General features: G+C 50.0%; 1 protein-coding gene across 2 annotated transcripts in view; it reads left to right on the top strand.

Moving 5' to 3' along the window:
• STX18 (syntaxin 18) overlaps positions 1 to 24,133 on the top strand; it is a 113,227-nt gene extending 89,094 nt beyond the window's left edge. For both annotated transcript variants that reach the window (XM_079153886.1, XM_079153885.1), the window contains exons 6-11: positions 7,012 to 7,127; positions 12,722 to 12,810; positions 20,542 to 20,600; positions 21,745 to 21,814; positions 23,265 to 23,345; positions 24,005 to 24,133. In XM_079153886.1, the coding sequence (XP_079010012.1) occupies positions 7,012 to 7,127; positions 12,722 to 12,810; positions 20,542 to 20,600; positions 21,745 to 21,814; positions 23,265 to 23,345; positions 24,005 to 24,100 (511 nt within the window). In that variant the 3' untranslated portion in view covers positions 24,101 to 24,133. The remainder of the gene's footprint in view (positions 1 to 7,011; positions 7,128 to 12,721; positions 12,811 to 20,541; positions 20,601 to 21,744; positions 21,815 to 23,264; positions 23,346 to 24,004) is intronic.
• The last annotated feature ends 1,204 nt before the right edge of the window (positions 24,134 to 25,337 follow it).

Below are 25,337 nucleotides of genomic sequence, written 5' to 3'. Positions count from 1 at the left end.
GGGCCAAATCTAGACCTTGGTTTTATTTGTACAGCCCTCCAATGGAAAGTGTTTTGTATATTTTTAAAGGTTTGTGAAATAAGAAGAAGAAAAAATATGAGAAAGATACTACATATATCTACAAAGACCAAAATATTTACCATGTGGCCCTTTCCAGAGATCTCTGTCCACCCTGGCTTAGAGCAGAGCCCTTCAGGACCATTTCTTTGCTTTTAGTATTTCGTAGTCTGTCGTGGACCAGTGTGTGTTCTACAGTGTGTGGCATGTTCTGAGGTTATACCGTGAGTGACCAACACAGCAGGCTGGTGACGCTTGAGCTGATCTGTAGCCTCCTTAGTGACACGAAACGACTGATCAGAGGGCAAAGTCAGAGACTGCAGGTGCTCACGCTCCCTGTCTTGCTTGTCTTTGTCCCGTGGCAGGCCATCATGAGCGGTGTGTGGCTGGCCCTGGTCGGTGGCCACACCTCAAGCAGTCCATCACTGTGTAGTGGAGGTCCAGGGAGCTGGTTTGCATGAGTGGCTGAGTGAGGGTGCGCAGCCTGTCCAGGCAGCAGGAGCCTTGCCCTTCGGAAGCCACACTGGATATGGTAGGCTGTCCTGACAGACGGGAACACAATTCTACCCAAGCCTACGTTGGGTACATGAAAACAGCATAAGAGCAGAACTTAAATCTGGAGTAATAATCATTTCTTTCTATTATTTATATAGGACCTTATTTAAGGTTTACAAAGAACTTCTCCTACGTGTTTTCTTGTTTCAAAGCCCCAAACATTTCTCTCCCTTCATCCCCCTCTCCCCTTTTCATGTCTCTTTTTGTTCTTTTAAAATTTTAAACAGAACCCTAAGATCCTCAAGTGGGGGCCTGGAAGCCTGTTGACCAGGGATGGGCTGTCAGTGGAGCTGTCCATGTGGCCTTAGCAAGGTCAGTGTCAGTCAGGATGGGGTAGAAGCTGATCCTCCTGAGAACTCATAAAATGGCTGTTTTCAAATTGCCTTTAATAGTTGATTTGTAATTTCCCTGAGGATCTCAGTAGATACTCTATGTATAATTAGAATCTGTTTTTACCAGTTAAAGGAAAAAGGCACTCCCTTTGTCTCGGTCCACTGCACTGCAGTCTTTAATTCATTTCAAATTGAAAACCAGTACATTGCCATCCTCTTGACACAAAGATGGCAGGTGCTAAAGGAACCCTTTATTCAAAAGCCAGTCATGCCTTTCCCCTTCCTAAACAGCTCAGTTCTGGAGCCATGAAGTGAGGTAGGGCGAGGTGGGTGTCCGCAGTGGGGGCAGCCCAAGTTTTCCCAGTGGAATATGCTGAGTGGCATGGTCAGCATGGCAGTCAAAGGCCCAGCAAGGAGTGCGGTGCATCCCCCCAGGAGGAGTGGCGGCTGTAGGCGTTGAGGGGTGACTGCCTGTAAGAGGTTGGTCACGGGATTAATAGAGAAGGATGTAGAAAGCCAGGTTTCTCACTATAGAAGGGAGAGGGAAGAGGCCAGGATGAAGCCTGCAGTCACGGAATAGAAGGAAAGGCACTAGTGTGGTTCACACTTCCTCATGCGGTTGTCGGTATGTGTGTGTGCACATGTGTGAAAGATTCTCTCCCCCAGGAGGGCCTGGAGGCAGTGACACCCCAGTAGCAATAAGTGGATCTGGGTTTGTGAGTTTCAGTGTCAAGAAATAACCCTTCTTGCAGACATGACTGAGGCAGGGAGAGCATGCAGTGAGCCTGGAACATTTCTTTGTATCAGAAGGCAAGGAAGGACTCAGAATGATAGGGACAATGGTAAGGGGTTTCTCCTGGCCAAATTGGAGACAGCCAGAGCAAACAATAAATGACAGCAGATTATGAAATATTTCATAAGACATCATAGGTCCATCTGGATGTGGATGATTAATTAAAGTTTGAAATAGATAATTATATGGTGTCAAAGCACCCTCCCCCCATGCTTGTTAATTACAAAAGGGAAAAGAATAACTTTGTGATGGGACACGTGCAACTGCCACCTTCGTGGTGGGCCCAGTGAGAGCATGCAGCCTGACAGGCTGCTGTGAGACTGCAGTGGTGCTTGTGCTGTCTGCCCAGGGGTCAGCCTGACTCCAGGCACCAGGGAACTTCACACTCAAATTCAGAGACATCATATAGAATAACCCGCACATTATTGTGTGTCCGAGTCATGGACTCAGAAAGAGACTGAAAGAACTGTTCAAATGAAGGAGACTGAAGAGAAATGGTAGGTAAATGCAACATGTGATTCTGAGCTGGATCCTTCTGTTATAAAGGAAATTATTGAGTTAATTCATCAAAATAGGCTGGGGCCTGAAGAAGAGATGGAAGTCATATATTGATGTTCCTTTTCTGATTTTGAGTGCTGTACTCTGGTTATATTAAAGAATGTTCTTGTTCTTAGGGAATACATTCAATAGTCAAAGGTAATTCTGTAGTGTGTCCCTTTAGTCCCAGGGACTCTGGAGGCTGAGGCAGGAGGATCTCAAGTTCAAGGCCAGCCTGGACAACTTAGCGAGACTGTTTCAGAATAAAAAATAAAAAGGAATGGGGGGCATGTTTGTATAATTTTATCAAAATGGATTCTACTGTCATGTATAACTAAAAAGAACCAATAAAAAAAACCTTTTTAAGTAAAAAGAAAAAAAAAAGGGGGGGATATGTGTATAGCTCTATGGTAGCACACACCCTTATGTCCGATGCCCAGTACTGGGGGAAAAATAGCTAACAGTAAAGAAACACAGGTTGGCAGCCTATTCCTTGAGGGTTCAGGAAAAAGGGGGCCCTAAGTACTGTACCTCCTTGCTGCATGTAATTATTTCATAGTGAAATTTTTAAGAACCAAAAAAATACCATTTCATACATTAGAATGGAAAAATTTTAAATGATACTTGAAGGGGAGGGCATGAAGCAGCTGGAACTCTCTTGTGTCTAGTAGGAAAATGAAGTAATTCTGTATTAGAAAGAGCCACACAGTTCTCCAGAGTTAAATGCTACCCTGTGACCCAGCGTACCACCTAGATTCCCTATGCCTAGAAGATCTTTCTGCCCCGTGCCTAGGAAAATTTTATCCCTTTTTCACAATCTTGACTAAGTGAAGATAATTTCTATGCTGTGAAATAATAGTAGGAGTTTATAAAACCCTTATATTTCACATGGTACTATTAAAATCTGTGTTAGTCTTTGCAACAACTTCGAGTGGCAGAGTGAAAGTGGAAGGCTATCGAGAAGCAGGTTTCTCAATGTCAAGAAGTTAATGTGAGAAAGCCACAGTGAGCCCCACTTTACTGATGAGAAAACCAAGGCTGAGCGCTGAGAGGTGAGCCAGAGGCCCTTTCTCGTGGGTGATCTCGTTTCCTCTTTGCACACCCCTTTGAGAAGGGTGGCTTTTCTTGGTTTTACAGATGAAGAAAACTCAGAGCAAGAGGATTGAAGCAGGGTCACACAGCAGACAAGTGGTAGGCTAGAATCAAGCCCTTGTTGTCCCCAAACCCCTCTTCTAAATCTGTCTTTTTCATGGCACTTAGCCAGTGGCTTAAGGACCCAGTCTCCAGGTGTGGGGGTCTGTGGAATTGCTGGAGGAACCTGATGACCAAGGCAGGCTTCAAGGGCAGCAGGTCAGCTGCTGAGCAACGTGGCCAAGGAGAAGGCTATGCCCACACCTCTCCCCTGCTGGTCTATCAAAACTCCTCCACATCTCGCCCCCGTGGCACCAGCCTAGGGGTCAGCAGCTAGTGTGGCCAGGGGTGGAAGACCCTTCTGAGTCGCTCGTACAGATCACTCAGCTCTTCTGGCTTTCATCACTTCTCTTCCTCTGATGGTCTGCACCTTGCCAACAGGGGTATGTGGCCAATGCATATTGCTGTAGAACTTCACAAGAAATTTGTTTTTATCAAACTACTCTGCCGTTTCTCCTCCACAGTGATGATGGCAGCTGCAGCAGGTAACAGTAGCAGTAATACCTGACCTTCTGAGTTCTTACTGCGTGCGGTTGACTGTGCTAAGGAAGCACTTGCAAATGAACAAGTAACTGGACAAGAAAGATACTCTTAAAGCCCCATTTTGCAGATGGGAAAACAGGCAGAGAACTGTAAGGCCACTTTAATAACTGGGGGAAAAACCTTGAAAATTCTGGTTGATGGATGTCTTATTTTAAGCCGGTTTTAAAATTGGCTAATGTGTCAGGTTGCTAAATTATTTTTAGCAACGTTTGAGGTAAATTCTTAGGTCACAAGTATTAAATATCGTAATTACATGTACACACAATACGAACTGTGGACTCAATCTTGTTTGTTCTTGAACAGATTTGCCTGAGCCGTGTCGTGTCTCTTAGGTTTGTCCCGCTGCCTGTCAGGAACTTGTCCTTCACTGCTGGCAATGCTGCGTGGTGTGCAGCGCCACAGCCGCCCAGCCCTTCTCCTGTTGGCAGCTCCGGGTCACTTCCATTTCTTGGCTAAGGCTGCCGTGAACACTCTTTTGCAGACCTCCATGTGGATGCATCTTTTCATTTCTCTTGGATAAAAACCTAAAAGTGTGTTGCTCTGCCACAGTGGAGATGTTTCTTAAATTTAAGAAATTTTCCAAAACAGTGACACCATTTTACATACCTTCTAGCAGTGTGCGCTTGCATATACTCCAGGTCCACTGCGTCCTCACCACGACTAGGGGCTGATTGTTAAGCGGTCCCAGTGGGCGCATAGTGCTTTCTCACTGGCTCACCTTTTCATGGTTTATCCACCATTTTTTTTTTTCCTGAAGCATCTGTCTTTCCCACTCTGCTCCCCGTTTTTAGCTTTTCCTTTTTTTTGGGGGGGGGGGTGAGGTACTGGGGATTGAACCCAGGTGCGCTGTACCACTGAACCACATCCTAGTCTTTTTTGTTTGTTTGTTTTTTAACTTTGAGGCAGTGTCTCACTAAGTTGCTAGGGCTGGCCTGAGCCTCCTGAGTCACTGGGATTAACAAACATGCACCATGTGTAGCAGTATTTGACCCATTTCTTATTGAATTATCTGTCCTTTTGTTGATTTGTATAGGAGTTCTTATCTATTGTATGTATAAGTCCTTGGTCAGATATGTGCTCCAAATATTTTTTCCCGTTCTGTGGTTTATCTCTTTATGTTCTTAATGATATCTTGGGCAAGTAGAAACATAATTTTGAGAAAGTCAAATTTTTGGAATTTTTGTTTTGTCTGCCCTGAGGTCACTAAAATATTCTTTTATGCTTTCTTCTAGAATCTTTCTGACTTGGTGGGATGTTTAGGTCTACCCATGTATGTCAGATCAATTTTTTGATGGAGTGAAATGGGGTTGAAGCTTATTTTATTCTTTACAAATACCCACTCATTCCAACAATGTTTGTTAAACAGACTTTCTTTTTCTCAATGAATTGACATAGTGTGAACTCCAAATTAGGTCCTCTGAGGTCCTGTCCCAAACCAGCCATCTGCTTTGTGACCCATATGAGTGTCCAGATTTCCATAGGCCTCAGTTTCCTTCTTTATGAAAAGGTCATTATTACAAGTACTTTGCTTAGATGTTTTTGAATGGAATATATTTATCCATGTAAAGTGCTTGTTAGAAAAATGACCAGTATATAATAAGCCTTCAGTAAACATTAGCCGGCATTAGTAAGACCCGCACACATTTCCGTTGTTCCCTTATTTGCAGTCTGCCTGGCAACATGGAATTCATCACAGATCATCTTAGCACTCTGCATGTAATTTTCATAGTGTTACATAAAGTTGTTGCAAGACCTATTGTTTCATAACCAAAAGTTTTCTCTTACTAGCCATTTACTGGTATTTGTAAAAACATTCGCTTATTCAACATATACTTGTATCAGTTTTCTGTTACTATGACAAAATACCTGAGATAATCGATTTAAAAGGAGAAAACGTTTATTTTGGCTCATGGTTTTAGAGGTATTGGTCACTTAGCCCTCTTGCTTTGGGCATGGGTGGCACAGTACATCACGTCAGGAGCTGATGGCAGAGGAGGTCTGTTCACCTCATGGCAGCCTGGAAGTGAAGAGAAACAGGAAGGAGCCAAGGTCCCACTATCCCCTTCAAGTGCATGTACCAGTGACTTGAGTGCTTCCCACTAGGTCTCACCTTTTAGAGGTTCCCACATCTTTCAGCACTGCTACAGCCTGGGGATTAGGCCTTCGACCCATAGGCCTTTGGGGGACCCTCATGCAGACCACGGGGAGCACTGAATGCGAGGATCCAGGGCTAAGCAGCAAACGTGACTCGTTGAGGCAAAGGGCTGCTCTCACAGATATCAGGCAAATGACAAAGTCACAACAGACTGATCCCTGCTTCGGAGGAAGCAGGCAGGTGCAGAGGAGCGAGAAGGGTCCTGAGGTAGCAGGGAAGGCCTCTCCAGTAGGTTAGTGTGGCTGCGCCCTGTGGGTGGAAAAGGTCTAGACTCTTGTGGGAAGAGGTTCAAGAAGGAAGTGCAGAGGTCTTGGTTCCTGAAACAAGACGGTTCCATCTAGGAGGTACTAAAAGACTTGTACTTTCATAATTATTTTAAGTGTTACTTATATGCCTGTGTGTAATATGGGTCAAAATTATGTTTCTACTGTATACACACAGACACATATATATGTGTCTGTGTATATATGTATATTCAGCAGGGCTTTTGAATTAGTGTAAAACTAGTGGATTAGTGAACATCCAGCTTTGTGTTTGTTGAAGGTAGGCCTTCACTGCCCAGTCACTAAGTGTGGTGTCCATCAGGGGGTCATTGCAGACTGCAGCCCACTGCTGCTGCTGCTCCCATGCTGTGGCTGGGAACGCAGGGTGCACAGCCCCTGCCCAAGGCAGCCATGCCTGTACCTCTCTACAGGTGCCCTAGAGGTGTGTCCCGATAGCACTGGTCCATGAGGTGTGACTCTCTTCTGAGCAGACGGACACAGAGCAAAAGTGCAGGGGTCACACATGACTCTTCTGTTGTTAAAAAGAGTAACGTGGGCTTTACAGAAAACAATTATTGTTTTCAGATCTAAGCTGGAACCAGAACCAAATACCAAGACAAGAGAATCAACATCTCCTGAGAAAGTTTCACAGAATTCTTCAAAAGACTCTGAAGAGAAACTTGCCCCTGAAGAGTATCCAGGTATGAGTTGGAATCAAAGCCTTGCCTGCCTCCCCCGCATGATGCTGGCGAAAGTGGGAGAAAGGAAGGCCGGAACTGGGGGTGGTTTCTGACCGTCCACAGTTGGCTGAGAGGAGCCATCCAGTCCACCTGGGAGCTGGCGTCCAGCTGCAAGGCCTGCTGCAGCTGCACTGCCAGGGGCCTGGTGCAATGGACCCGGCAACTGTCCGGGCTCTACTACGGGCCTGGGGCGGGGGTGCTGCTCCCCAGAGCAGAGCCCTGTGTCCTCAGCACCATCTTGCCGGGGTGAGCGTGTGCTCTCGGGCTTCCATGGCCGGTCCAGCCAGCAGACAAAAGTGCAAGTGTGGGTTCCCGTGCTTCTTGTCTTCATGGACACTAGGGCCCCTGGGACTTTTTAGGCTTTATGGAGACCCCATGGAGTCTGTAACTAAGGGACACACATGCTGTTGTTGTGGCCATCTTCATTCTGTGTCCAGCCCACGCAGCCCGTGCAGGGCACACCAGTTTAGTGCACTCTATCACAGAGGTGTCCACCCCATGTGACTCACAAGCAGGGGCATGCTGGGGCCAGGAGACGGGCACCTTTGCTTTCTCTGTCATGGTCCCCTGTCTTGGGAGGTGAGTACAGGCGTGACTCATCCTCACAGCCACCCTCTGCAGGTGGGTTCCGTGAGCCTCTCTTTTTTCAGAGTAGCCCCCTGAAAGGCACAGAGAGGCTGGGTGGCTTGTCCAAGGTAAGAGCTTGTAACTGGCAGCTGCAGGATTTGTGCCCAGGTCTGTTACGCAAGCTGCCTCTCCAACTCACTTATTCCTTGCTTTTACAAGTAAGAACATTCAGTCTACACCGTGGCTCTAGAAGCCCGGACAGTGCCACAGTTCCTCTCTAGTTCAGAACAGCTTCTGGCAGGGACTGGCCAGGGGACGAGCATTCATGAGCCCCCTGAGGTAGCAGGCACTTGCTGGGCGTGTTGAAGACCTGGTTGGCACTAGGTCTTCTGAGGTGTTTCAGATGTGAGGAAATGAGTTGAAGGAGATTGTATAACTCACACACTGTCCAGCACCAAGAAAGGGCAGCACCGGCTTCTCCATGGGCCACGCTGTTTGCAGACCTGAGCCCATTCCTGGGTGGCAGCTGCCCTGACTCCACAGGCGGGGCTCAGTGTGCCTCCTGTTTCCACCTGCTCTACCATCACCCACGAAATCATGGGCACTGCTTCCCTAAAGATAGTGTATACAGGTGCCATTATTAAATTTACTCAGGCCACACATAGTATCCACATCTACTCTTCACTCACGTATTCAAGAAATGCCCTGAGGACAGGCGAGAGTGAGGAAAGCAGACAGACTTGGGACCCGGGCCGCCCATGCAGACTTATAGCCCGTCTGCCTCTGCTGGGCCCCAGGCCCACGCTGCTTATTGTGCGAGGTGCCAATTCATTCTGGGGTCTAGGGGCGTGGGAGTGAGCAGTGTGGGGATACTGTTAGGGAAACAGTAGGGAACACCAAATCAGCACCTCTCCTTCAACCCCGTGGGAAGCAGATGGCGGCTACTGTAAATTATGTGCATGCTGTGGAAACAGGTCTGTGGTGTGGCTTGTCCCAGAGGTGCAGACCTTGACATTTCAGTTAGGACCTGAGGAGTGAGCCCTATGGCCCCAGAATGGGAGTGTGTCTTGTGTGGCTGCTGAGCACCCAGGGCTGGAGAAGCTAGGAGAGCAGAGGGACATGGACCAGGAAGGTGCTGGGGACTTGGCCCTGGGGGCCTGTAGGGCACAGAGAGACTGTACTTTTGCTGAGTCAGACAGGAAGCCATGAGCAGATCTGCTCAGAGGATTGTCACACTTGACTACATCTCACTGGATTCCTCTGGTTGTCCTGTTGATATGGAATGCTGGGCAGCAAGGACAGACACAGGTGGCTAGGAGGCTTCTAGAGCCACCAGCCGCAAGGCAGTGGTGGGCAGCACGGAGCATGGAGGCAGGGCCCTGGGACGAGTGGTAGAATGCCAGGCGTCTTGAAAGAACCTGGGGCATGAGGCGGCATCTGGAAGAAAACAACTGCCCTCACTGAGCCACAGAGGACTCTAGAAGAGCAGGATTGGTCAGGAACTTGGTGAGGGGCACGTGGATGTGGGAAGCCTGGTGGAGAGATTGAGCAGGAAATTGGGCTCACAAGTCCAGGGGCAGGGACAGGGATGTAGACAGCATTGGTCCCTTGAGACAGGCTGGATTCATAAGGAGTGAAGGTCAGTAGGAAGAGAAGGAAGGACTTCCTCTTCCTGCTACTTCCTGTCTGTCTGCCCTGCTCTTCCTCCCAGCAGTATTCTTTGTGTTCTTATTACTTGTCTCCCCTGCTAACCCGGAAGTCCCCAAGGGCAGGAGCATCTACATCTTGCTCATTCCTGTACCCCTAGCACCAGAGTAAGTCTCAGCCACAGGAGGCCTCAGTAAATATGGCTTGGAAAACTGCACACACGCGTGAGTTTGTCTGGAAGCTGACTGCTTTTCCTTACTGTGGAGTGTGTTCCTGATCGAAAGGGGAATCAGAGGCCCCTGGGTGGCAGGAAGTAAGTGGTCACAGTGAACAATGCTGCTCTTCATGCTTTACGCTTTGTCTTTCAAGTCCGTGTCGGCATGAGGCCACCTCCTGTCTAAGCCACCCCTCCTGGCCTTCAGGGAGAGCACTGACAGCACTCCGAGCGTCAGTTTACCCAGTTTAAAAATGGGAATAGTAGTACCCACATTTCAGGAACGGGGGGAGATTAGTGGTGGTCACTGGAGCTAAAATCTTTCATGCTTCAAAGGACATCATCAAGAAAGTAAAGACAATCCACAGAATGGGCTAAAGTATTTGCAAATCATGTCTCTGATAAGGTGCTTTTATATCCAGAATGTAGAAAGAACTCTTTACAACTCAGTACTACAAAGACAACCTGGTTAAAAATCAGCAAAAGTTTTTACGTTTCTTAAAGAAATATCTACAGGTGGCCAATAAGCACATGAAGAGGTGCTCAACATGCTTAGTTATCAGGGAAATGCAAATGACAACCACAGCGAAGACCCACCTCACACCTGCCAGGACCACGGGAGAGTGCAGAGCAGGGCCCAGCAGAACCCCGTGTTCTGTGGCAGAATCGGGCTTTGAATTGAAGCATGGTAAGAAGCCGCTGGAGGGTTTGAGGCTAGAGCACGACATGGTCTGGGTCAGGTCCTCAAAGCCCTGTGACTGCTGTTAACATGGAGGCAGACAGATGGGCCAAGAGTCTTGCAGCAGCCCTGGCACAAGATAGCGTCAGCCACTGGGGAGGCCACGGTGGAGCAGCAGGTGGAAGGTGGCCTTGCTGCCTGCAGTGAGCGGGGTTAGAGATGGGGTTTGGCAGTGAGGCTCAGGCGAGCGGGGATGAACTAGAACAGTGGCCGGCATGCTTCCTAAGGTGCCCATTGGATGCACGGGGGAAACAGTACATCTGTGAGTCCGTTGGAGTGAGCAGGAAAAGCTCAGGGCTGGGGACTTGGGGGCGGGTGGTGTCCCGAGAAACAGGCAGTTTGTAGCCACCAGCCTGGATACATCTGTGAGAAAGAGGGGATGGGGAAAACCAAAAGCAGGGGCGTTAAGGTTGAATGGTGGGCTGGGCCAAACGGCAGCAGGCCTTGAACACTAGACCAAGCTTCTATACTCGGCTCCACTCTGGGTGCCACGGAGCAGCAGGGCAAGCCTTCAGATCGAACATGCTCTAAGTGTGGGTTCTGTTGACCACATCCTAGCTTAGAGCTAGTCCACGCTTGGTGCAGATATGAACAAGGTTTATGTGTTTTTGCTTTTAGTATTCTTACTTTAAAGGAAAAAAAACAAAACTTGAAATGGACACTGTGATGAAGACAGGCAGGAGACAGCAAGTTCCTAGGGATGGAGCAGGGTGGGTGGAAAGGGCAGGTCCCCTGCCAGAAGATGCCATCTCAGGGGAACAGTAGCTCAGTGTGTGAAGGTGCTTTCAGCAAGGCATTATAAATACATTTTCCTGTAATGACAGGTGTGGCAAAAACAGGTTTTCCTGCACTGTCGTGGTGGAAGTAGAGGTTTTTTGTGAAGATGTCTTTCCAGTGACGACCACATCTTTCATGCCTGGTCAGCTGTCTCCAGCCTGCTGCTGTTATGATGTCCTTTTCCTGTCAGAAGACCCTGACCTTCTGTTCATCTCATGGGACTGAGATCGGCTTCAGGAAATGTACTGAGGTTGAGGAGGAAAGCGAAAGGAAGTAGTACCTTGGAGTTGATGGCAAGCCGAGAGGCACTGCTGAGACTCCCTCAGTAGCCTTTGGAGGCATAGGCCCGTGTCTGTCCCCACAGAGGAGCAGTCCTGCCCTTTCACTGCTGTCTGCTGGCCCCGTTCATGACCCACGCAGATCTCTCCAGCGCCGTGCTGGCGGCAGGCCTTTCTTGGAGCCTGCATCCTCACTGAGCTTCGTCAGGGAGCTGCCATTCCTTATCCAGCCATGATCAGAAAGTTCTCTAGGTCAGACTGCATCCCTCCCATGCAGCACTTCTGTGGCCAGGCACCTGTCTTGGAGAAGTACTCCAGGGGGCACATGGTGCTATTGCACTAGTGAAAACTGACCTGACTGAAGGTTTACCAGCGGAGTTAACAGTGACCTCAACTGTATCCAGTCAGATGTGTGTGCCTGTAACCCCAGCTACTCAGGAGGCTAAGGCAGAAGGATCCCAAATTGGAGACCAGCCTGGGCAATTTAGTGAGACCCTGTCTCAAAATAAGAAGGGCTGGGGGTGTACCTGAGTGGTAGACCATTTGCCAAGCATATGAAAGGCCCTGGATTCAATCCCCAGAACTGTAAAAATAAACAAAAAAAAAAACCTCTTGTATCCTTACAATGGAATATTATGCAGCAGTTTGAAGTCAAGCTATTTGAACTGATCCAAAGTGATCACCAAAATGCATTAATAAATCTGAAAAGCAGGTTTGGGAACAATATGTTATTGTTGATATCTGTGAAGAGTGAGCCACTGCCACACACGAGAGTGTATTTCTGGTTGTGGGGGGTGTGCAAGAAACGCATATCTGTATGAATACACTTAGATAAAGTCAAAGAGGCTGCATCAAAGCAGTGACTCTGGAGAGAGGAATAGAATTGGGAAACAGCATATCATTTCCTCTGTAATATGTGTGTGTGTGTATATATATTTTTCCCCAATGAAAGCATTCATATATTGCAACCCTTAACAGCGGGGGAAGAATTCTAGTGTGAGAGTGTTTTTTAAAGTGAAATGCACTAACAAAGACTGGTTCTGAAGAATGTCCATTTAGTCTGCAGCCACTGCTGAATTCAGTGCAATATTGAAACTGCCCCCATCTGCCCTACCCCACACATCTACATGTGTGCATGCGCACGCACGCAATTTAAGTCCTAAACATTGCTGCATATTAACCAACAGATGAATGTAGGCAAAGCTGCAAGATTGCATTGAGTCTCCTGTTTGTAATACACCTTTATCCTGAGTTACCCTATGCTAAAATGAATATTTGGCCTTCTGTCTGTTTTCATTTTTTTGTTGTTTCTTTGTTTTATATTTTTTAACAGAAAAGATTCTGACTGAAGCAGAACCTCAGCTGGGAACCTGGGGAGATGGCAAAGGTGAAGATGAATTATCCCCAGAAGAAATACAAATGGTAATGCTATTCTCGTTTTTTATTTATTTGATTTTTGTTTGTTTGTTTGTTGGTACCAGGGATTGAACGCAGGACACTTGACCACTGAGCCACTCCCCCAGCCCTACTTTGTATTTTATTTAGAGACAGGGTATCACTGAGTTGCTTAGCACTTCACCATTGCTGAGGCTGGCTTTGAACTCGCAATCCTCCTGCCCCAGCCTTCTGAGCCACTGGGATTATAGGCATGTGCCACTGTGCCCAGCTCTCGTTTATTTCTAACCAGTTATCCTAAGACCATTTCATTGATTAGTAGTCTATCCTAAATGCCCTTTCCCTGATTTTTATACTAAGGTTTAAAAATTATAAAAATGTATTTTCTATATATCTTCCTACTTGATTTCCTAGTTCCTTATATGCTTTTCATGTGTTTTAAATTTGCAATAGCATAATTAAAGAAGAAATTGCCTTGGGATAATTTAATTAAAAATAGGTGTCTTTTCACCGGCATTAAAATCATATTTAGGACTGGGACTGTGGCTCAGTGGTAGAGCACTTGCCCAGCATATTGTTATGGGGCGCAACTGAAGAACAGACAGATCGCCACTGAGAAGTCCAAATTTGAGAGTCTTTATTAAGCTGGCCAGCTGACTGTCTCACACAATGCCCCAAAAAATGGCTATTGAGAGAACAGCCCCGACCACAGGGTTGTAGGGGTTCTTATACCAAAAATCACATTAACATAAGTGTCTTGCTATGATTCGAAATTACACACTAGCATCATGAGATCATTGACAGAGGGGGAAGTGGGTCAGAATGACCCTTACCTAGGTACAAACTGAAAGAATGGTTGCTGACATCCACACAATCACTGTTTACATGGTTCATTGTTTAGGAGCAATAGGAATCAAAAGAGAGCAATTCTTTACTGCATAGGAGTTGCCATTGTATATTATTAAATATGTCACACTAAGTAACTGCTGATGGGCACGGAGGCGGGGTGTTCCCATGGGAGAAGCTTATTTCCTACATAACATGGGGTCTCAGAGCAAAATGGAGTCTGTTTAGTCATTTCCCTTAGAGTCTGGCCCATAACAGTCTCATGGAGTCAGATCTGTCAGCCCATCACAATCCCATTGCCCTACTTTATTTCCCAGCCTCTCTGCAGTGCAGGTGCCACACAGGGGGGGTCTTGTGCTTTCATTGCCAAATTCCCAGAGCCTGAGCAGGGTTGGGGATTACTTGTTGGTGGGTGAGTGACTCTGAGGAGCACAATGTGAAAGCCATAGGCTGTTGTAGAAGGTAAAGGAGGGTCGTCAGGAGCTCCTATGCAAATGTTGTCTTCTCGTGGAAGGGATTATCTGTACTGTGAATGCCCATCTGCCAGGCCTTTCACATGCTGTCTCATTCAGTCTTCATGATTATCAGTGATGCAGAAATGGTCACTGTAATACAGCTGTAGAAAAGAGGCACGAAGTCTCCCTAGCCGCACCCAGGGTCAGGAGCCCAGCTCTGGACCATAAGTCCCACCTCCAGACCCTGTGCTCTCTATTCTGCATCACAGCTCCCTTGTGTCCCTGGAGGGTTCTGGTGGCCTAGGTGCATGTGGCTGCACACAATTAGCACAGCAGAGTGCCACAGGTGGCCTGCCGGAGAAGTCAAAACAGCCCCTGGGGCCCCTGGGGATGGCCAGTCCATGTCTGCCTCTTGAACACTTGGCTATGGGGACAGCTAGAGCTCTGGTGCACCTTACATACAGGTGTGGATTGATGCACTCTTATCCACCCAGATGGCTAGGCTCTCTGCTTTATCGTCCTCACCTTGGAAACTTAAAACTGATTCAGTGATGGTACATTAACCGAGACCTTCCTGGGGCTTGCCTGTGCTACTTTCTTTGCAGTTATAAGCAGGCTGTCCTTGAACTGTACAGACAGAAATAATTCTGAGCTAAGGAAGTAATTCAAACACCTGGCAGTGTCCTGAGCCTCTGTCTTCCTTTCCAGTGACACTTGGGTTCCAGAGTCCACCCTCTGACTTTCTTTCCTTGCCTGACCCTCACCATATCAGTAGGGCACGTGCCTGGGAGCCTCGTGGAGTCTAGGTGTCAAGGGTGGCTAGAGAACACTGCGGCAAGACTCCAGGGAGCAGCAGTGAAGGGAGAGGCAGAAAGGCAAATGCTGGGCTGGAGACAGACGCCTTGGTGGCCTTGGGACGAGTGAGGAGGGAGGAGCCTTGCGCGTTCTCACTTAAGCAGTCAGGAGAAGGGGACATGGGAGGAGAGCAGATGGGTGCAGTAGGAGCTGATGGGTTCTACGCTGGAAAATTCAGACGGCCTGTGGACGTGGCAGGGGCTCTCTGGTGCACCGAGGGATCAGGGCACAGGCTGATCTTAGGGCTGGAGTGTGAAGGGAGGCTTGGAGCAGGTTCTTTAGAAACAGCATCCAGGGGAGAAAGGAGAGGAGCTGGGCCTTGCACCAGGCACACTGCCATGGAGGCAGGCTGAGGCCAGGAGCTGACCTGTGGGATACATTCCCTTCTTTATGATCTTGAAGTTTTTCATCCATTTACATAAAATAATTTTACTAGTGGAAATGATGAGCTATGTTCCCCCAAATATGCTGTCACCACATCCCTTTGCCAGAGACAAAGGTGTGCAACCCTGACCCTTCATTAAGAAAGAGCACACATGGTTTGGTGGGTGTAAGTTCTGTGAGGGGCTGTCTGCACGCTCCACCGTTCTTCATGGAGGAAAGAGCCAGAACAATCCAGTAGCTGTTTGTGAGAGGACTTTGTGTTGCCCCCATGGGCAGCGGTGAGCAGCATGGGTAGGAAAGCACTCATGGGCACGCTGCGTCTGGCTGTGTGGAAGGGCACCAAGAAGGCTGGCAGCAATCCGTCTGCCCTCACCGGATGCCACAGCCCCATGGAGACGAGAGAACGGGGCTCAGGTGACAGTCTGTTAGGAATCCCTCTCCTGTCGCTTGTGATCTGTGTAGTTCAGGGAGGAAAATCAGCCTTGCCAGCCTTCAGCCCAGTCAAAATGGATACCCCTGGAATTGTGGTGAGTGCGGGATGCAGTGGCGCCTGGAGGGGCCCGCGGCAGGAGCGGGCACGCAGCCTGGATTCGGTATGCGCCCCTCACGCCAGGCAGGCTGAGGGTGCACAGGCGCACAGTGCTCGTGCCCTCCCACGCGTGCTGTGCAGCCAGTGTGGGGCTGCTCCTCCTCCCTCGAGACGGGAGTCCCTGCTTCCACTCGCTCCTGTCTTCAGCCTTGGGACAGGCTCACGTGGCCCGGGACCCTTCCCAGCAACCCTGGGCATTTCAGTGTTGTGGCATCGGTGACTAGAGCCATGGGGACTTGGTGACATAGGCGTCACCGTGAGTGGATGGGCAGTGCTGCTGAGATAGGCTAAGGTCTGGCGGCTTCTGTCTTGCGGGGACCTGTAGCTAAGCACCGTATCTTAGTGTGACTGACCCAAATCCTATTAAAAAGCTCCAGTTTAAAACTAAAGAGAAAGACATCCCTTACTGCTGGTTTCTAAACTGGAAAGTGGTGTGGCACGTAGTCACTCCTTCAGAACTTTTCCTCAGGGTAAAATGGTGAGTCAAGCCCAATACTAGCAACTTAATTCATTATTTCATCCAAAGGAACAGTGGTCACATGTTCCAGAATGGTTGTAAAGTATGACGTGCACAGTGCATTTTCATTTATGGCTCTTGGTACAGGTATATGAGAACCTGTTAGTCAGCAGATGTTTTGTGGTCAGGCTAAGTGGAACCAAACTGTTTTCTAATGTTGTATCAAGAAGTCCTCCTTTTCTTCATTTGACTCAAGCAAAACCACCTGCATTTATTGATATATTCCTTGGGATAGTTTTTAAAGACATGTGACCTCTGTCTCTTGGATCTGGATGAAAGGTGTCCCTAGTGAGTGTCCTCTGAGTTGACCCATGAAGCCCCAGATGGCCAGTTCACTTCATGCTCAGGAACATGGGAGTTGTGTGGCTCACACCTCCTGGAGAGGCTCTAGGCTCCCAAGGCACCCGTGAGCGTCCAGAGGAGGGTCACAGAGCCAGGCATGGTGAAGGGCCTGTCACAGAGACGCTTGTGGCTGAGAGCTTCACGGCTGAGGGGCCGGACAGCATCCAGGAGGCCCGGCCTCCTCCCCTAGCTGCTTTTGCTCTTTGTGAATATTTTTCTCCAGCTTCGTTTTCATTCTATGCTCAAAGCCTTTGTAGAAGAGACTGTCTTTTAAAATCTGTAGTGACAAGGTTTCGATTAGAAAGGGATTTCTGTAATGATATCCACAGTGTGGCGCCGTGGACTCGAAGCCAGATTAGAACCCCTTTAGCAGAGCCCTGCTGGAGGGCTGGCCGGCCTCCAAGTGGAACGCGGCGGCTTGGCAGCGTATCGCCTCCCAAGTCTGGCACTGTGCTGGCCGCTGCTGAGCAGCATGGCACAGGTGGGTTTATGCAGCCTCATGGTGGAGCAGGCATTGGTGGCCCCGTCTGAGCCTACATCACCTGCCCAAGGTCACCTAGTTCCCTAAGCGGAATGCCTCACTATTTGGAAGGAAGTGGGTAGAGGGTGTCTGGTTGGAGTGAAGCACTGTGTTTGTGTAGGAGACCTGAATGGTCCAGAGCAAGTGGGCCCTGGCAGGAGCCCAGAACAGCAGGCTGCCACTGTCACGCTGGAGGGCCCTGCTTGTCCCCAAAACCCATCTAGGCCTCCTGTCCTCCTTCTACTTACTTACGTAGCTGGAGGAAGTATTTCTTAGACTGTGGCCAGGTTCTTCTTCAGAGGCATATAAACGCCCTGCCTGTGGTGCTGACCAGGCCTTTCATTCAGCACTACGCTGCCAAAGTCCCCACCTGTGTGGGGATATGACGTGGCCACACAGAGAGGGACAATAGAAGAGGTTGTGTGTGTGTATGTGTGTGTGTGTGTGTGTGTGTGTGTGTGTGTGTGTGTTTCCCAGTACCTGAGTGAAAGGGCCACAGCACCTCTAGAACTTAAGACCAGACAGGGGGAGGGGTCTTAAAGTGTCTAGCCCCTCACTCTGCACGTCCAGAACTGTCTCCCACGAGAGTAACAGCCACGCCTTCGGAGAGCTTACGGTCTGCCGTGCACTTTGATAAACTACTCACTTTGGTGTAATTCGTGTTCCTTCTGATGGCCCTACTGCTTAAGTACCATCATTCTCTCCATTTTGATAAAGACTGAGATCCAGAGAGCTTAGGTTACCTGCCCAAGGTCATATAGCTTGGAAGGTGAAGGAGCTGGAATTCCAGCCTACCTCTACACCATAGGCACAGGCAGGAAAGGGTAAGACTCACCACCTGTCCATCAAGAAGCAGGTAGGCCACCCAGAAGCCAGTGGCTGGCCCAGGGTCACCCAGGCATTCCCATGAGGCCATAGAACTGACTTCCACATCCACCTGACCCCTGCCCACAGCTGGAGGTGAGGCATACGCCATGCCATGCAGACTGCATGGAGAACTACCCTGAATCCTTGTACAGGTGACTAATGTCAGCTCTGGCCATTACCTGTCTGCCTGAACCTGCCCCCTGTTAAATGGTGACCTTGCACTTATTTGTCAGCAGCAGGCTTTTTAAAAGCTTCTTTCATTGTGACCTGCTCTCTGAACGGAGCTGCCTTCCACCAAAGCTCCTGGCCTTTGGCAGATCTCCCTTCAGCCCTATCACCTCAGGTCCCTCGAGGCATCTGCTCCTCTTGCTCAGGTAGCACGAAGAACCAATGGGGTCAAAGGAAAGCTGAGCCAGAATCTGCCCCCAGTCCTGACTGTGCTGAGGCTACTGCAAAGCTTTCAGCAGCAGCAGCTTCTGAGGGGCTCAGGAAGTGCAGCCTGTGCCACATGCCCTGGGCCTGGGAGGAAACACACAGGCTTTGTTCCCAGGGAACATTCCAGTAATAAATCACCTCAGAGCACTAGTTAATTTTGTTAAGGAACAGTTTCAAAGCATAAAAGGACCGGATTTAAAAGGGCAGGGCCATATTTTATCATTAGAAAATTTCAAAGAAAATGCCTACCCCAGAAAATCCTGAGTGGCACCTGAGAGAATAAAGTCAAAGTAAATTAGCGCCTGAAAGCTGAAATAATTACATGTTTTCCTTAAATACTGGACTCTTAAGTCACTGTTGAGTTGACAGTTAACAGAGCTCATACTTTCAGAGTCAAAAGTGAAACTTTCATTCTCAGATGCCTGATTAAAAGGGACTGAATAGCACCCACCAGCAGTGAGAGGCCCTGCTGCGGTGAGGTGGTGCTGCAGGGGTCGCCCCACACGTCCACCCTTCCAGGAGCTTTGCCAACCCACCCATTTCCTGACCAGGCGGGTCAGAGGTGGAGCAGGACTGAGAACCAGGTCCTCTAGTGTGACAGGCCCTGTGCTGGGCTCAGGGCCTGAGGAGAATGACAGCCCTGCTGGCCCTGAACAAGTGTGGGGGACTGTAGGGAGAGTGGCTTGGTCTGCCATGATGCTGGATCACAGGAGCAGTACCTGTGCTAGGTGTGGAAGGACCAGCTGGAACTCCCTGGCCACACAACTGCCTCATGCAGAGGGAGGCAGGAGATGTGATGGGTCCCTTGTGCCCGACACTGACTGCAGGAGGTTCCAGTGCAGAGGTAGGCAGTGGCCAGATCATGGAGAGCAATGAGACCTGCCGTTTGGGGTGAAGGGCCAGGGCCAGCAGGGAGCAGTCTGCTGTGACAGGCATTTGACCAAGGGGAGGAAGACAGATGGGAGCAGGCTGGAGATGGCTCACCAAGCCAGCCGTGAACTAGGTCTCTGCTCCACGCATGCCCTGCCAGGCACAGAGCCCCAGACTGTAACGTTCGTGGATTTGGTGGCAGCTTTAACATGTGAAGGAAAGAACAACTGGAACAACTGGAACAATTTTCAAAGTTGGATTCCAGAAGGTTTCTGCCCTCAGTTAGGTCAGTCACGGGGTTTCAGACATGCACAAAATTGTGCCATTTCTGCTATAAGGCAAAACATTATTAATATCCTAAGGTATTTACAGAAAAATGCTCAGCCAAAGATAGAAAAATAGAAATGACTTGGAGTAGGGCCCGAGGACCTATGGCTCAGCCTCCGGGGTGACCTCACGTGTTCACCTCCTTTCCTTTGGCCAGTTACACGCTGTCAGGAATGGCCAGGAGAGGAGCTGCCTGTTCTCCTCGGTTACTCTGCTCTGAGACGCCCCCAGGGTCACTGGGTGTGTGGGTGACGCTCCACTTCCAGCCTGAGCACTAGGACATGTGGCTCCTCAGGCTCTTGGGCCTCTCCCTGTTGCTGGCCCAGTCGGCCTCTGCCCCTCGCTTCCTCCCTCCTTCCCCAGTCCTCCCACGCCAGATCCTTCTCCCTGAGGCAGGCAGCAGCTGTGGGTGCCCGGGTCTTGGGTGGGTTGTGAGCCTGGAGGCTGGAGATGGGGATGGGTACGGGCGGCCCTCAGGTGCCTGTGCAGTCTGCACGTCTGCGGCATGCGTGGAGCGCAGGCGACGAGATGGGGATGCTGAGCCAGCCGGCACAGCAGTTCTGCTGTGTGTCGCTTTCTTCCTTTGCAGGGGTGTTTTTCACACTGCTGCTCACAGTCCTCTGGCAGTGAGGCCGGGCACCATGCTGGGAGGAGGGACTGGGCAGGGAGGAGGCAGGGCAGCCTGTGGTTTCCTTTCGATGCTCACCTAGCTCAGCAGGATGTCATCACGAGTATGTTTGTCTCTTCGCAGTTTGAACAAGAAAATCAGAGGCTCATTGGGGAAATGAACAACTTGTTTGACGAAGTAAGGTATGTATACGGTTCCTGTGGGAGCTGAGGGCTGCTCGCCGCCTTTCCAAGAACTGGAACATTCTGTCTTTTGGTGCCCAGACATCCCACGTGGTCCTGGAGTCCTGTGCAGCCCACCTGACCCTGGGGTGGTGACTGACTGCCTCGGCCATCAGGCTCCCAGGTGCTGCCCCTTCCAGAGAGGAGCAGAGAGTGGCTGCAGGTCACCCTGAGTGCATGACACCAGCTGCAGCATGAGGCTGTTTCTGGCAGTCACTCTGAAGTGAAGTGGCAGCCCTGAAGGACACCTGCCTCCAGTGGCCAAGCACACACCCTCCTTGGCCCTCCAGCGAAAGCACTGAGGCCTCAGTTACCTGAGTTACGTGGAAATGTGTGGAACACGCAAAGTAGCGAAGCCTGGTTCCGGGCGCCTGTTGCTTTGTGGGCACACCCTCCAACTGGAGCCGCGGTGCTGGACCACGGCCTGCAGGCTTCCTCGGTGCAGGGAATCGTTCCCCAGGGCCTGCCGCAGCCTGGCCTGGCCCCACCTCCCGAGTCTTCTCCCAAGTCTGATGCCTGCTTCTTCCCGGGCTACCTGGCCTGTGGGCAGTACAGCTCCCTCTAGACACACACATGGCACCTGTGCTCCTGCAGAACAGACAAGGGACTCATAGCCTGAGTCGCCCTCATTTGCCAAACCCAGGTGGGATGTTTTCAAATCGAGGTTTGTTTGTTTGTTTGTTTTTTTCCATACAAGAGGGAGTTGGTTTGAGTGGGAAACACACCTTTTTTTAAGTTGGGTCTTCAACATGTTCTGACACTTGAGTCACCAATGTGTATTACAAGGTGGCCAAGCTAGGCACAGGGCTTACCAGAGATTTTGCATTTTGTGTTTAGGGCATAACTCTACACTCCCCAGTTCCCACAAACTGGCACAGAATGTAGGATGGCATGCCCACCTCTTGGGGCTGAGGGACCGTTTACACAGCGGAGTCCCGTGTGCTGGACTAAGTGCCATCTCCTCTTCCCCACCTGACATGGCCTGTCCCTCTCCTCCTCTCCTTCACCCTGCTGAGATGGTTTCCTTAGAAATGTGTGGCATTCCTGTGAAATTACCAAGTGCTAAGAGTTCATATGTAACCTACGAATTCTTTTTTCTATGAAGGCAAATCGAAGGGAGAGTGGTCGAAATCTCCAGACTGCAAGAGATATTCACGGAAAAGGTTTTGCAACAGGTAAACAAAAACAGAACATGGTTCTCAGTTTTAGCTTAGAAGAGAAACCCACCAAGCCCTGGGGCTTCTCCCACAGGCATCCAGGCCCTGTCACTGTGAGCAGAGCTGCTGTTAGCTGTGGGCACTCAGAGCTCCTTGAGCAAAATCCTGGTGGCCCCAGAACAGCTTCTCAGAGGACCAGGTCAGGACCAAGTGACTGTCCCCTGGAGTACATAGTGGCACATGGGAGGAGGCAGGCCAGGTCTGAGAGTCAGACAGCTCTTGGTTCTAGCTGCCCTGGGGTAAGCTAGAGATTCCTCTGCACAGCAATTCCCTGTCCACCAAGTGAGGTGATCTGTAGGATTGCTGTGAGGTTCAGAGGCACCCACACAGTCCCTGATAGGGATAGCATTACAGCTCAGACACAGCCCTCTCAAAATGTCGGGCTGCGCCATTTCACAAGTACCCTTGGGGGGAATAGGATTTGTTTTTTTACATGAATTTTCATGTCATTTCTGCTAGCCTAACATTCTGAGATTTTTCCAGCCATGACTGGCACAATTTTTAAAGACCAATGAATCTGCCCTTTTGGGTTTAGCACCCACAAACTGTGGGTTTGAAAGACAAAACCTGTTTTCTCCAGTGTGTTAGACTGGGCTCATGGTCACTCACAAAACGGCTTTCCCTAAAGCAAGCAGCCAGAGTCATATCACTAGGAAGGAGGTAGACAGAGTCTAACCACAGTTTGGAAGTTCAGGGTCATAGGAGTTGCCTTTCCTGTAGCACCTTACAGGATCTGCTTAGGTACATGTGTGCCATGCTGTGACAGAAGCCTGGTCTGTGTCAACCCCACCCCCATGGCCATCACTTCAGCCTCGCAGAGTGGGCCAGCTTGCTTCAGGAGCAGTGTTCACATGAGACCAGGGTCCATATTCCTGAGCTTTCCAGCTGTTTGCAGGGAACATTTCCTGCAAGCATCCGCATCCCATTTTGAGTTTCAGCCTGTCTGAAAGCTGATGGGAAGACAAAGCACCTTTTTTTGGAGCCAGCATGTTTGTTTAGAAGCACCTACATTTTGAAGCTTACTTCTCTGGACTTTAGAAAGAATAAATGAGGGATTGGAGAGAATGTCCCCTGGCACATAGTGGCCATTCCACAAACAGCAGCTCTTGTTTCTGCCCTTATCCAGTGGCATGGGAGAGATGGCAAGTAGGGGAGCAGACTCCAACAAGGTGAGAGTCTTATCCAAGCCCTGCCACTGGGCTTCTGCATGACGTGGGCTTGGTAAACTCTAAGCCCTGTTTCCCTTTCATAAAATGAGTGGTGCCCACCTCTCAGGGTGCTGTGAGGATTCATGGGCCAACAGGTAAATCCCTGTCCCTTGACAAGTGGAGGCTGCTGTTTTCAGCACAATGTCTGCTTGTGGGAGGAGGCGGTGGCTATATTTACCCAACACCCTTTCCTTCTACAGGAAGCCGAGATTGACAACATCCACCAGTTAGTTGTAGGAGCAACTGAAAACATCAAGGAGGGCAATGAGGACATACGAGAGGTAGGTGCTCTTGCGTCCCCTTGGGTATGATCTGGAGCAGTACCAAGTCTCACTGACAGGGCTGCCCAAGAGCTTTGGGCAGTGCCAGCCAGCCACGTATTCATGAGCCCCACTGGCCACCTCCAGCTTGTTGGCAAGATGCAGTGGCTCCCACCCTCCAAAGCAGCAGTCTGGGGTGGGGTGAGCCCCCCAGGAGTGGTTAGGCAACCTCCAGAATCCAGGAGTGGGTGCCGTGGAGGGGCCGTGCCTGGTCACTGTTCGGGGATGACCTCCCAGGCACTCTCTGTTGAGTGGACCTTCTTTTCTGAGCTACCTTCAGGGTCAGGCTGAACACTGGGTCACCCACTGACTTGGCATCACTGGGAAACACAAGCCATGCTGAGACTGCTCTGCACCTTTAACCCTGAGACATAATTCCTGGGGTGCTCTTTCCTGGGGCAGTGGGCAGGACTGCCAGACCAAAGCAGAATAGAAAAGGACAGCCCACTTGTCTTCTGCAGAATTCACCCCACTTGTTGGCTTTACTTCATAATTAAACACCCATCCAAGGTGACTAAGCAGCACCCCGTTCCTGCTGAGTGGAAGCAGGGAGTGGCGGGCACTGCAGGGCTCGGAAGCGCAGGCCTGAGGGGTGACACCAGTGCTCTCGCCCTGCCCAGGCCATTAAGAACAACGCTGGTTTCCGCGTGTGGATCCTCTTCTTCCTGGTGATGTGCTCCTTCTCCCTGCTCTTCCTGGACTGGTACGACAGCTAGCCCCTGCGGGGTCTGCAGCCTTGGCCGAGGTGCACAGGACGAGGATGTGCATGGGCACCTCCAACACACCAAGCGTGTGCTCTTGAGGTGTCTGGTGCCAGAATGCAGCTGGGACCAGGTTTTGTCACAAAACTATTTGAAGGACAAAGGGGTTGAGACAGACATGTAAGTCACAAAAGGGGTACCAAGCCAGTGGCGTCATGCCTGTTCAGCAACTGGAAGCAGTGCACACTTGGGGGTGGTGTGCTCCCGGCCCTAAGGCAGGAGTCAGCATGGGGACACCAGCTTGAGCTGCCTGGTGGGCAGCTCAGACGCGAACAGCAGGCCGCACTCCCCGCACTGTCTCAGGGCTCATCCCAGCAGCGGCAGGACAGACATGGCTAAGGATGACTTGACAGATGATCGGTGCCTCAATTTCTTGTGGCTTCTGGTCGCCCGAGTCAACTGACAGTCCCAGTGTTGCAGAAGTCTCACTGGCCTTGTCAAGCTGTAAACAGCTGCAGCCCCTTCCTGCATTGCCAGCGGGAGACACTAGGCAATTCCGTGGCCGACCACCTGCTGGGAGGGGCAAACTCGGAGGCAGTCCAGGGACTGCCTGGCATTTCTCCAGCTGCCACCCCCAACACTTTACTGGCGGGGCAGGAGCTGAGGTATGGAATATGCGTTTAAAGAAAGAAGCGGGCCTTAGGAGAGCAGGGCCTGCTGCCCTCGTGCCTGCACACCTGCCTACAGAAGAGTCACCAGGATCACCTGTGTGCAACTGAAAACATGCTGCCTGTGGGCGTGTCATCCTGGCACCCTGTGGGGATGAGCCAGCTCACACTGCTCTGACAAAACACGTGCACAGACAGTTGTTGGGTGGCACAGGTACCCTTGAGTTCTTTAATTGCATTGAGTGAAATGTAGGAAATTATAGTCAATTTACAGTCAGTAAAGTACACGTCTGCTAGAATACACATGGGTGTGCCTGTGTGCTGTACTTTCGTGGGCATCGTGTGTCGGGAGGTGTATACGCAGGGCAAGTGTTCAGTGCCTGCGTGCATTCCACACAGCTCAGGCCACTGTGGTGCATGCCCTCCATGCTTTGGACAGCGGGGTCTTTGTTTTGGACACATCTTGTCTTGGAAGCACATCTCGGGAAGCAGCGATGCAGCGATGCTCACCACCATGCTTGTTTGCAAGATCCTGCACTCGTTGCCATTTATCTGATGGGCTGAAAACCAGTGACACTTGACAC

The sequence above is a fragment of the Sciurus vulgaris genome (assembly GCF_902686455.1).
Source record: "Sciurus vulgaris genome assembly, chromosome: 9".
Lineage (NCBI taxonomy): Eukaryota > Metazoa > Chordata > Mammalia > Rodentia > Sciuridae > Sciurus > Sciurus vulgaris.
This window is presented reverse-complemented; position numbering and strand designations above follow the sequence as displayed.